Source organism: Triturus cristatus, chromosome 9 (genome assembly GCF_964204655.1).
Source record: "Triturus cristatus chromosome 9, aTriCri1.1, whole genome shotgun sequence".
NCBI lineage: Eukaryota > Metazoa > Chordata > Amphibia > Caudata > Salamandridae > Triturus > Triturus cristatus.
In genome coordinates, this window is record NC_140592.1 from 465,986,645 (window position 1) to 466,000,836 (window position 14,192).

Below are 14,192 nucleotides of genomic sequence, written 5' to 3' on the forward strand. Positions count from 1 at the left end.
TGGTAACCTGTATTGTGGAGTTGATATCAAAAAGTCACAATATCTATCCATATCTGCATTTAGTTCCATCCATCATAATATATCCAAAGTGTTCAAAACCACAGGATTAGTGAAATAACTCTTTAGTAAATGATAAACAATGCACGTCATCAGAAAAGATCATGATAGACTGTCTTTCTGTAATCCGCAGCGGAGTCCAAGTCCCCTCTCCCACTGTCTGCCATTGGCTGAGGTAAAAAGAAGTGTATAACACCCAGCACTCACACCGCCTGGCTTACAATTCAGGTCTGGTGTCTTGGGTAGCATAATCAACCTAACTGCACATCTGTGACATAAGCTACTAATCAGTACATGCTTGATATCCATTCTCATATGAGAGCAACATAGTCTTGCTCCCTGCTGTAGGATCCCACCTTAATAATTCAGCCCCAACTGGTAGGTGCTCACCCTACAATTCTGAAGAGACCCCACTTCAGCCTTTACATAAAGGTGGGCACTGCATCTCGCAGACCTCATCTGGAGGAGAGTTTGACTTTATTCAGGAGAGATATAATGCATTTAGCTGTTGTTTGTGGAAGTGCACTAAATTATTTGAAAAATATAAGCCCCGGATCTCAGGCCCTTCAAAGGATACAACATGAGTCAAAGGAGAAATGTAATTCCCACATGGCTATGATGTTTCCACATGCTCCTCACCTCTGTAAGTTGTACATAATGTTTGGACAGCAAAATACCTCCAGTGACTGAAGTGAAGGAGTGAAAGTACTGCAGGATCAATCCTATCTAGCAAAGATGCACTCCTTCAGAGCTTTTTCTGAATTAAGCATACTAAGTTACAAACGAAAGATGACAAATGAGAACCTCAAAGCTCCAGTTCTCAATCTAAGATTGTGGAAGACAAATGCCATATAAAGATGTACCAACCTGGTCAGCAAAATAATTAAGGCTCCAAGAACAGTTCTAATGATCTATAACTACATGTTTTGAGGGACTTTGTGCCAGTCCTGTTGGTCTTTAAGAGCCACCGGTGTGCAAATGTCTTGACTGGGCCACCTCATCCGAGAGTGACCAGAACATTATGTAAAACCACACTTCCATTGGCATGTGGATGCACGTGTGTTTTCAGCATAAATTTGAAATTGTCAGTTAAGGTGGTCCCAAAACTGTAAAGCAGCAACCTCATGTAACTGTCAGCTATCAAGGGGTGAGCAGTCATTGCTTACATTTCACCATGTAAAGATACATTGCTTATTCTCTGAAAACTATGGAGACTCCTACAGAAATAACAGAGGAATTGTGTTATCAACAGTGTTAAAGACAGAAGGATTGGACCAACATGATATATAAGTGGTATGGCCCTTATGTCCTGCTCACATAGCATATTCCAAAAAAGGAGAAACGTAGTACATCACTTAGCCTGATCAAAATCCAGAGTGTGCAAAAGGTGAAAATGTCACAAGCGCCCTTGCAGTTGGTTACAAGCAGACCTTTGAGAAAATTGTCATGGAATTGCGATAACACAATAAACTGGTACTTGACCAGCAGGCTGGGATCCAGAGTGTCAGTCAGTCAAGTGTTTATTGTGTCAATTAATAAAAATTGTTACAAAAGATTGAAATAAAATCTCACATACTTTGTTACAATTAATGTGTACCAAGCCAGTTTTGATATATTGTATCTACTAAAACTACCAAAGATGATTTTTACAAACGGGGCTTTAAAAACAGATAAAATAAAGTGCTGGTATAAAACAATAAATCAATTCAATACTGTAGGGATCCAGAGTGGTCAGGGGAATTGTGAAGACCAATCCAAGATCTGGCTATGCTCTCTCCTGAAGGGATAAATCATCATACAATGTCAATGTTAGTCTGCACACACTTTTCTAGCAGCATAACCTGGTCTGGGTGAGCTATGGAGGAAGAACTCATAATTGTCTGAACATGCCATAAACGGAAACCAGAGGCATAGTGAAGAAAAGAATAGTGTTTGCATGTAAGAGCTAGACTATATCCTTTAGGAGGACATATAATCATACAGATTAGGGAATGTACTAATTTCACATTCTTAGGAGGTAAATACTGTGCTTTGAGAAGCATGTACTTAGGGGGAGAGCTAATAAGTGTGGATGTTAACATGAAGCAACTGAGTGTAACTCTTTAACAGTAACTACTCTTGTCTAAACAACATACCTAGTTCAATGTATATTAATATAGCCTTATAGCCCGCCGTAGCGGGCTATACCGGCTGTTAAAGGCCCGCAGCAGCGTTAAAGGCCCGAGCCGAAGGCGAGGGACTTTAACAAAGCAGAGGGACTTTAAAAGCCGGTATAGCCCTGCTACGAAGGGCTATAAGCCTATTAGAACATTCTGCCACTAGAGGGCAGAATGTTCTAACAAAACAAAGTCTTCAGGGAGCGCGAGGGGATTCAAATCCCCTCAGGCTTCCTGAAGCCTTTATTCACAGCCAGAGCTGTGAACAAAGACACATTGGAATGTTGAAGCTCCGGGCTTATACCAGCCATTATAAGCCCGGAGCACTCCATTGTTTTCAATGGAGCTCCCAACATTCCAATGTTCTAATAGGTGGTGTGATACCATTTCATGAGCATGAGAAGAAAGAGAGGACCATAGTCACTGACTGTAGGGGTGCTGCAGACTCTCCAAAATAACCTTGCCAAAGTTAAAAAGGTGAATGAGCAATAATAATGCCTTTACACTTACTTTTTATCTGGTAACATTTACTGTGATTCAAAGTCAGAGGTCAAATGTCGGGCAATATCTTCTGGCAAATGACTGTTTATTCTTTTGATATCAAAATTGGCATTTGCTTTCTCCTATTGCAAAGTGAATAGATTTTGTAAAGTAAACTATGTGGCAATCTTGCAGGGGTACAGGGAGTGTAGGGAGTGTGAAAAGAACGATGGTAAGATGTCACTTTTTTTCTAACACACTACAATTTAAATACCCATAACTGAACTGTACAAAGGTTTCAAAATATATCAGCAGTTTGGACAGCACATTTTTTGTAATTATAAAGAGTGATGGACAAACATATTTAAGACATACTTATTTCTTGAAAAACTATTTTCCCACATTATCGTTTGTGAATTTTTATCAGTAAAACTCTGTCTGAGCAAATGTAGTGGCAATTTCAAGGGAAAACGTGCTGTCTGTAAATGATATAGCACTAGCCTACTATGCTTTAGTAAAATATTTGCGACAGTGTTCTCCAAAAAGTACCGCCAGCTACATACTAAACCCATACCACCCTCTGCCTGAATACATTTGATACACATGTTCTTTGTGTGATGCTTTGATTTTTCACAATCCCAATGACTTCAGTGATTTCAGCACCCACAGTCGAAAATCTGTTCCAGCAACCCTGGAGTGGAGAATATAGTATTCAGTTAGAAAATGTAGGACCAGAGGTTGGCATAAACAAACACAACAAGATGCTACAGGGACTTGACATTTCATGTAGTTTAGCTTATTTTTATTTTATTTCAAATTCTTTTGCTGGCTTTGTTCCAAATATGTTTTTTTTTAAAGAAACACATTCAGTAAGATTGTACACATGATTTTGTTCATCTACCTTATTTGGGAAAGCATGTTTTTACAAATATTTGTTCTTGTTTCAAGTTATTGTTGGCATCCCTTCCCAACCCACCCACTAGATGGCAGACTATATCTAGTCTGCAGCTCAATCGTCTCTTTCTTTCTCACTTCCTCTTGCTCTTTCATCTTCTGGAGAAGAAGTCTACGCACTCATCAACCTCTATCATTTTGGTGTTGATAGGCGACTGATGTCTCTCAAGGAAGACAGGAGTTCAGGAGAGTGGCTTTACAATGAGATCTGCATGGGAGAACACCAGACCTGCAACTTCCCCAAACTCATCAACAATTACTTCCAGTACATCATCACCTTTGCTGAAGACGAGGCAGGTAACTTTAATTCACCTACAAAGTAGGCAAGCAGCCAACATAACGGGCAACACAATGGGACATATCACATTCCTTCTAATCTGCTGTAAGACACCAAAGAGGCACAAGAAGAAAATATGTTAAATTCAGTTACATTTGAATTCCCTATGTAGATCTGAGTGACTCATATTCAGAGTGGGTAATTCAAAAGTCTGATTGTCTTCCTAACATTCTTTTTTATGCCTCAATTTTGAAATAAATTCTTGTATCTTCAATTATTGTATCAAAATAAATTGCCAAAAAATTCTGTTTGTTTTTTTAGGAAATATAAAATTGAGACATATTGAAAGTTAGACATTCAAAATGAATGGATTGAAGTATGTTTCCCATTGACACTTTTTGACATACATTTTTATACTCCTCACCCTTCAATAAAGAAATTCCGATTCATCATTTAGAATTCTGAATTCCAACTTGGTATCATTAGTAGAGTGTGCAGTGCATCACAAAATAATCATATTAAATTAGAAATGTGTAATGCAGAAATTGTACCTGAAGTCCGATCTAAGTTTGAGACTTCCACTCTGAATGTTTTAAAAAACGCCATTGTTTTGTTTATTTCAAATTTCAGATTTGGAACCAGCCTACTCCTCTAAAGAACACAATAGTTAATACCCTGCTTGAAAATTGAAGTTACAAATGGCTCAGTAGATATACTTTGTGGGTATATTCTTAAAATGGGACAGTCCTCAAGCAGGCTGAACTTTTGCAAAACTACTCTTCGGGCGTAATTAAAAAAAAATCCTATCCCAATAGAATATCAGACATTACAATGCATGTCATTACAACGCATGTAATATAACTTGTTGACCTTTATAATGCTTTGCATTACTTTCTTGGACCTTTACCTCACAGTTTTGAGGTTACACACACACACAGACACATGTGTGTGTGTGTATATACTATAAACAGAATTTCACCTTCTCGGTGGAAAATAACGAGCCACACCCATCAGCTGTTTCACAGGCATTTATTCAGTCGGCAGGGATATATATCTTTCCTTCCTGTCACTGGTGCTGTGGCGCTCTTTGTAGTTTTGTGGTGCATCCGTGATCGCGGCAGGACCATGCAGCTACAATCCTCTTCCAAGAAATACTGCTGCCATTATGAAACAAGTCACTCTCACAGGACAGGCTTCAAATTCCACTTATTGAAGTTGTGAAAAAAATGGTTCGGACAAAGCCTGACGCTTGTCAGTCCCCCTGGGACCTTACTCACAGGATGTTTTCTAAGAGTCCTTCTACTATTTTTATACATTATTTTTACTTTTCCAACTTCCTTTTGTTACTTCCCATCACATGGGGGCTGTAATTGTTAAAGTACAAGAGCGTAGTGCAATTTGTGCAACATCAGTCTGTGGTCTATTTAATAGAATGTCCTTGTGGATTGCAATAAATATAAATAAGTACCATCTGCAAATTGAAAAAAAGCATCCTGGAACATGTGAGGGCCACCAACCATAAATATAGAAGCAATGCAGTGGCCAAACATATGGAGCAACATCACCAATGTGATTGGTCAAAATTGAGATTGTATGCAATTGACACAGTGGAAAAAGCTGAAAGAGTAGGACATAGCAAATGTTGCCTATGCCAAAAGGAATCTTATTATATTCTGTCATTACGCACCCTAATCCCACATGGGCTAAACCAAGATGAGGAACTATTTCTTCATCTACAATCAGAGAAGTAATTTGCACAAAACAACTTCAAAACATCACAACTTAAAAGGAGAATCTAAAATACCTGAAATATCATCTGACATAGGAAGATCTCATGGGAAACACCCATTACAACGACTCCGTTTTCACGCGCTGCCATCGCAACGCGGCTTTTACATTGCAGGAGGCTTGACACCGCGTGCTTTTAGGTCGCATGCTATTAATGCGCATGCACATTTACATCGCTACCGTTTAAAACGCAAGCAATGGATTATTGCGCTTGTTCGGCATGGAATGTTATTGACACGATTCAAAGGCATTTAGTTATAGTTACAGACAGAAATGCACAAAAAGAAGCCTCGCATGTGTAAATGGATTCACAAACGTGCTCATTTGTGAACAATCGCACACTTTGAACCGACCCTTTGTCACCCTGCACAAAAAGAAGCCTCGCATGTGTAAATGGATTTTCAAGACCTGAGGAGTGGACAGAACAAGGATTCATTAGCTTTTTAACAAACTTTGAACCGACCCTTTGTCACCCTGGGAATCGTTAGAGGTAGACTCCAGCAAAGAGAATGGAAAGGCAAACGGATCACCTCCAAACGTGGAGACGATGTTCCCTGTGTAGAACAAAAAAAGAGAGATGCGACGACATGGGCCATTAGTTGGCAACATTGGCTAAAATAGGGGGGGGATTTTACGACCCCCCCTCGGACCCACACCTGTAGTAGAACGCCGCAGGGACATATGCACCCCCCCAAAGAAAGATGCTCGACAATATATTTAGAGAAGGCCGTAGGGACATATGCACCCCCCCCCAAGAAAGATGCTCTGCAATATATTTAGACACGTTTACGCACGAATGGCGGCTTTTACAACCCCAAGGCCCCCCCCCCGCACCTCCCCCAAGAAAGATGCTCGCCAATATATTTTGACACGTTTACGCACGAATGGCAAATTAGGACTTTTACACCTTCCGTGACAATATGCTGGATGCATGATGGATGGGTGGATGGATGGGTGGATGGGTGGATGGATGGGTAAATGCATGATGGATGGGTGGGTGGATGGATGGATGTGTAGAATTGTAACAGGATGCTGGATGGATGGATGGAAGGAGAAAAGTGGGATGGATGGGTAAATGCATGATGGATGGGTGGATGGATGGATGGATGGATGGATGGATGGGTGGGGGGGATGGATGGATGGGTGGATGGATGGATGGGTAAATGCATGATGGATGGATGGGTGGATGTGTAAAATTGTGACAGGATGCTGGCTGGATGGATGGATGGGTGAGTGGGTGGATGGATGGATGGGTGAATGGGGGCATGATGGATGGATGGATGGATGGCTAAATGCATGATGGATGGGTGGATGGATGGATGGATGGATGGATGGGTGAATGGGGGCATGATGGATGGATGGATGGATGGGTAAATGCATGATGGATGGGTGGATGGAGAAAAGTGAGATGGATGGGTAAATGCTTGATGGATGGGTGGATGGATCGCAAACACGCAGTGACGCACAGGAACATTGTGCCCCGAAACCAAGGACCTCAAAATGAATTACCACCAGCACTGCTGTGCTGCCATAAACTGAACTGTTACGCATGTTAATCCCACCTCTCGGTGAGGCGGCCATGCGTGAAATGTTGTTTGAACTGTGGGCGGTATTTTACACATATCCGAGCAGTCACAGGGAAGGGGCGATAACACTTAGTCCACAAGAGAAAATTATACTCAATATTGAAAGAAAAGCTTGAAAAATAGATGTAGCCCCCCTCAGAACTTGTGCTTTAATATCTAGAGCGCAGAAAAGCAGATTGTACGGGGTCCTCACTGGCAAAACTGGATGGAACGAGCAACTAGTTGGACATAAAGCGAGAGGTGGCACAAGAGAGACAACTCAACTACCACCCGCACACGTCATGGTGTAAATGTAACCACTTCCGGTGTCTCGTTGAAAACAGCGTTTCATGCCATGTGGGCCAACATCGATCGGCTTAGTGTGGCACTAGTTATGGAAAATAACCTGTATTAACGAAGGTCACGGCATTGTTCTGATGTGGCAATAGCACTATATTTTTTAGATCGCACATCTAGATGCAGATGCGAGACATATAGCATTGTAAATGCTTGTTTTTATTACTGTCTCCAAAGATGATACATTTTGCAAAGCATGTACGAGTGCAATCCTTTAATAAAGTGCCACCTTTATCATTTTACTCCCATCAATATACAAGATAAAGCGCTGGGCTCCATAAAAAACCTGTGACCACAGGTGCTAAATTTGATTTCCTGAGAAAATTCTTTCAAGTCCATTTGGGAATCGCGAAGATCTTGGCTCGATAGAAACCGTACCGCTATTACAAGACAACCCCACCACACAAAACGCCCTGGTTTCGCTGCAGCCTAATTCCAGGGAGTTTACGAGCCAAAAAGAGAAAACATTGAGCGTTGTAATGGCGTGCGATATTTCTGTATGCATCGTAATGGATTGTGCTATAGGGTAAACAACATTGGCGTTGAAACTCCATGCGGTGGAAAATCGTGCAAAGTAAAAGTCTTTGCGATGTGGAAACTGCGTGCTAAAAGCCCGCGTTGTAATGGTTTGCGATGTACTATCGTACATCCGATCTCATACTTATCTAAGGAATAGCATGTAGAAGTATGTTAAAAAAACAGATCCAACACAAATCAAACTTCTTCTACAATCAATGATTCAAAACAAAAATTCACTGAAGGATGAATGAAAATAAAATAAACTGGTAAGCCTCCTTTAACATAAGGCAACACAAGTTATAGTGAAACGAAGACCTAAAACGACATAGTAATTTACACAATTGTTAAATGGAATGGATTAAATTAATTTAACATGGCATGATTCCAGTTACAATGAATGATTTCTGCAATTATTAAAGAAAACAAAGACTCACTGGAGGGTAAAACTAAGTAAAGTGACAGGAGCCAAAATCAACTAATGATTTGGACATGAGAAACAAAAACACTGAAGAACTGCTGTGATTAAAGAACACAATGTAAAGGCAGCAACAGTGTGAAACCATATATATATATATATATATATATATAAAAAATAGCAATAAAATATCATTACTGGGAAATTAAAGTATGTCGTCTTTCAGAAATGAAAAAAACTGGACAGAAACATAATCTCAATCATGAGTAGCCGTATTTGCCACATTTTAATTTACATGGAACATCTTCACATCTTTTACCACTTAACTTCACTTTTCCACACACATTCACTTTATCACCATCCTGGGAGAGGATATAATTATTTTGAGTGCAGTAAAATGAGCAAGAAAAGTAAACTAAAGAAATGAAGATTTATCCAAGAGGACCGTTTAAGTAAATGGTAACTCAAGGAATGAGCCCACTGGAGGGCAGAAAAAGACAGGTAAAAATTAACAATGAATTCAGAAAAAAAAAACTACAACTATCAGCAGGCAGTGTGATCGCCCACTGATGGGCAACGAAAGGGAATAGGAAAAAGACACAATCAATTGAATAACACACTATGGGGCATATCAACAAGGGCTTTATCTCTGCTTTTTTGGCTTTAAAAGCCAAAAAAGGAGAGATAAAACTAGCGCCCTATCAACAACAGGGTGCTAACATGCAAATTTGCATGTTAGCACCCTTTTACTCTACGCTTCCCCTTGCATCTCTAATGAGATGCAAAGGGGGCGTTCCAGAGTAAAATAATAGGAGAAATGTCGCTAAGCGACATTTCTCCTATTATCAAGAATGTCGCTAACCCTGTTAGAGACAAAAAAAGCAGCGCTAACCGCGGTTAACGCTGCTTTTTTACGTCTGATATTTTTCAGACTTAGCCATGATATCCTATGGCAGGAGGATATCATGGCTAAGTTTGCCTGTCCCTATCAACAAGGTAACGTGAGATTATCGCTGGGTTTCCAGCGATAATCTCACGTTAGCCTGTTAGTGTGAGGATTTTTATCGCTATTGAGATAAGCGTTGCTAATAGCACGCTATCTCAGCGATAAAAATTCACGCTAGCCGGCGATAATTATCCTAGCGCTAAGTGCGCTTAGAGATAATTATCGCCGGTTGTTGTTGATATGCCCCTATGTTTGTTATGGACTACTAGCAGGCAGTGTGATCACACACTAATGGGCAGTGAAAGGAAATTGAAATAGATTTGACCATTAAGCTATGCATGTTATGAAACAAAGAGACCTCAAAAGTTTAAGCCTGTATTGGACGCGCTGCATTTTAAATAGATTTAAAAGATTGTACAACCACAATTTTGGCATATTGGAGATCTACTGGAATTTAAATCTGTGATGATTTGACTTTTTATCTAAAATGCTTATTCATATTGTTTGCGCTTAAATTGAAAAGATATAATGTGCACTTGCTGCATTTTAAAAACACAAGCATATTGTTTCACACTGATGTTGCATGAATCGCTCTACGCACTTGCACTTTAAAAACGACATCTCCCGTCTGATGGGAAGTAACAAAAGGAAGATGGAAAAGTAAAAATAATGTATACAAATAGTGGAAGGACTGTTAGAAAACATCCCATGAGTAAGGTCCCAGGGGGGCCAAAATGTGTCGGGCTTTGTCCGAGCCATTTCTTCACTACTTCAATTAATGGAATTTGAATCCTGTCCTATGAGTACAACTTGTTTCATACTGGCAACAGTATTTCTTGGCAGAGGATATATAGATATACATATATATATTTATACATACACTTATGGCAGGGGTATAGGGATGTGAGAATACATTTAGTATTTAGGGGTGGGCAGAAGCTAAGGGAGGTAAGGATACATTTAGGGTTCTGGGATGAGTAGAGGTAATGGGAGGTATGGGTTTAAAGGTGGATAGAGGTAAAGGAAAGTAAGGGTAAATTTAGGATTCAGGGAGGAGAGAGGTAAAGTGAGGTTAGGAGTAAAAAAGAGAGGGTCTGGGGGTTCACAAAAAATAATATATATAATTGCATATATATTCAGTTAAAAAAACAAAGGGTAAATTAACGTTATAGTTAGGTGACATGTTCAATAACAACGTAACTTTTTAAAATCTAAAAAGCACAGAAATTCACCATTTCTAGTTATGGTTATCTCAAGTAACTATAACTTGTACCCTAAGGTAACAATAACTCGCCCCACCCATGCATAGTTTACTCATCAATAATTTCATTACACGTTGCAGTGATATCATCAATCATGTCATGGAAGATGTCATGAGTGATGTAATATGTGGATGTAATATGTGGGGTAATTGGATAAGTGCATGGCGAGGGTGCAAGTTATAGTTACCTTATGGCACGAGTTCTAGTTACTTGAGATAACCATAATTATAACTGATACATTTCTGTGGTTTTTAGAGTTTAAAACGTTACATTGTGGCTGGGTTCATGTCTGGTTGCGAGGTCCCTTCACCAATCCAATTCTGGAAGCAACTCTACATCAAAGCCCCCAAGGGGGCTTTGCCTGTTTTTCATATGAACATATCAGCCCAACCATTTGCACAATATAAATATGTCCTGTTACCAAATATCAAATAATTCCCCTCCTTTGCCTGTTCTTTTTTCAGGTGAGCTGTATTTCCTGTCAACGGGGACGCCAAGTGCGGCTGTTGCTGCAGGAGCGATGTACAAAATAGTGGACCCTTCCAAGTAAGGTGATTTGCCTTTCTTCAGAGGTAATGATGGGCACATTTTAAACAGTTTTAACATTATTTCTACCACTATTTAAATAGTCACGGGCAAGCCCATATATTAATGTCCTCAAGACACAACTTTCTATTCCTTCCATTGAAGACTCATCCAGACACAAACAAGTTACTCACTGTAGCAACTGTTGTTCATTTAACCAGATTGTACTATTTACTTCACTTTTGCTTATAGCTGGTAGGGACGCTGAGCAGAACACCTTTTTCTGGGGCAATGTTCAAAATATTTATGGTCACAAGCCATGAGATTTGCAAAATCACAGGATTTGAGGGGAGAAAAAGTGTTTTACAATGTACTAAACCCATTTTGCAAGTCAGAAAAGTCTTCTCAAATGGAGCGGCACCTGCCCCTTTAATGGACGAAGGTCGCTTAAAACATGTTTTTTCTTAGGGCATGCTGGGACCAAGGCCTGCTGTCCCTTGCAGACTACCATCGCAGCATTTGCAGTCAATAGCATAACGTTATAAATAGTGATGTGCCTAGTTTAGATTCCTTAGGTAGGTTGTTTTGGAACACTCTGCATACTGGAATTTTGCGATCCAGGTGGGCAGCTTGAAGGTCAGGAAGTAAAAATCAAGAGTCACAGTACCATGGCCCTCATCAGGAGGATTGTAAATACGCAGTACAGAACCCAGAATACATGATGCCATTGGGTGTGGGAAATACCAGGTATGGCTCTACCGCCTCAGTACAGGTTCCTGGCCTGGAATGAGAGATGATTTCAGCATCTTTTTACACATTCCAGGGGCTCTCCCTTGCATATTCCTACCTAGTATGCTAGCTGAAGGTACTGTGCAACTTGTAATCTCCACTCATACAGTAACTCGGGTACACAGCCACATATATACCATTGTGCTATTTGTGCTTACTGCTAACTCCCACAGAGGTTGTTGCCAGTTACCTGTTGGTCCTAATGCCTCCACCACCGCCAGAGTCATTTGGGGATAAGCGCTGGTCTCCGTGGTCTCGAGTGAGGAGGGCAAAGACCAGAGACTACAACGCCCAGCACCCCAAGCGGCGTGCACGCCACTCACGCCAGCAGCAAGCGCCGGGAGGTGCTCAAAAGAGGAACAGAGCTCCCACAGTCCGGGACGCTCATTTCATTGTGCTAATTGTGCTTACTGCCCACTCCCACAGAGGTTGTTGCCAGTTACCTGTTGGTCCTAACGCCGCCACCGCTGCCGGAGTCATTTGGGGATAAGCGCTGGTCTCTGTGGTCTCGAGTGAGGAGGGCAGAGACCAGAGACTACAACGCCCAGCACCCCAAGCGGCGCGCACGCTGCTCGCACCAGCAGCCAGCGCCGGGAGGCGCTCAAAAGGGGAACAGAGCTCCCGCAGTGCGGGATGCGCGCGAGCGTGCCCGGGCCGCCCCAGGGCGAAGCCCGGGCCAAGGGCAGTCCCGTCCGCGGCAGGACGTGGCAGGGCAGGGCCACCTCCCTTATGTTTCGTGGAGAGGCACATAAGCTATGGTAAGAGAACTTCTACATTGTAATAGTTACAGAACGCCATTCAGACTGCTAATATGGGTAAAAGGAAGTTACTGCAAGAAGGTGGTAAGAAGTCTACGAAGACTATAAAGAATGCACCAATAATGAAATATTTAACTAATGCAGTAGGTCTTATAAACAATCAAATTATCCACGTAGAGGAGCAATTGGCAGCTACAAAGACAGCCCTCGATGGGGCATTAAAGGAAACAATATCAGAGGGAGAAACTGAACCCCTAGCATCTGAAAACACCGTGAGAGATAGGGTCATGGGGTCAGATACATGTACAGTAAGCGCCCATACAAGACTGGATAACCTTAAATCTCTTAATCCTTGTGTCCTGAAGTCATCCCTGGAAATCTCTGAATTAACAGACGATAACTCCCTGATATCTCCACCAGAAAAAATGTTGAAACAATCAGGCCGATTTCTAGATAGCCCAGTGGAAAAGCAAAATACCATATCTAAGGCTAAATTAACAGCTAAGCACAAAAAGGGAGGATGCATTCCTGGGCAGACCAGAAAGGACCATGATCTTACAAAACAGAAAAAGAAACCTCCAGATCTTGAAATCCTTTGTAAAAAAACTACATGGTAAAATGGACTGCATCGAAAGACGACTAAGGCAGGAGATTTAGCAGATCCAGAAGGATGTGGCACAGCTAACGGACATGGTTACCGAATTATTATCCCTCAAAACAATAGATAAAACACCTAATATTTCCAAGACAGGGCAACCTCAAATGGTAACTGTAAAAGAAAAACCAAGTCTTGCCAATAGAACCAGCTCTATGACACAAAGAGAGACGAAGTTGATTATTTCAGCCACATCAAAGAGAACTTCTACATTGTAATAGTTACAGAACGCCATTCAGACTGCTAATATGGGTAAAAGGAAGTTACTGCAAGAAGGGGGTAAGAAGTCTACGAAGACTATAAAGAATGCACCAATAATGAAATATTTAACTAATGCAGTAGGTCTTATAAACAATCAAATTATCCACGTAGAGGAGCAATTGGCAGCTACAAAGACAGCCCTCGATGGGGCCTTAAAGGAAACAATATCAGAGGGAGAAACTGAACCCCTAGCATCTGAAAACACCGTGAGAGATAGGGTCATGGGGTCAGATACATGTACAGTAAGCGCCCATACAAGACTGGATAACCTTAAATCTCTTAATCCTTGTGTCCTGAAGTCATCCCTGGAAATCTCTGAATTAACAGACGATAACTCCCTGATATCTCCACCAGAAAAAATGTTGAAACAATCAGGCCGATTTCTAGATAGCCCAGTGGAAAAGCAAAATACCATATCTAAGGCTAAA

The 14,192-nt window shown here is 41.0% G+C and overlaps 1 protein-coding gene across 1 annotated transcript in view; it reads left to right on the plus strand.

Annotated features, from left to right (window-relative positions):
- LOC146798150 (HHIP-like protein 1) overlaps positions 1-14,192 on the plus strand; it is a 278,348-nt gene that overhangs the window by 234,598 nt on the left and 29,558 nt on the right. The window contains exons 6-7 of the mRNA XM_085625400.1: positions 3,799-3,944; positions 11,241-11,322. Coding sequence (XP_085481526.1) covers positions 3,799-3,944; positions 11,241-11,322 — 228 coding nt within the window. The remainder of the gene's footprint in view (positions 1-3,798; positions 3,945-11,240; positions 11,323-14,192) is intronic.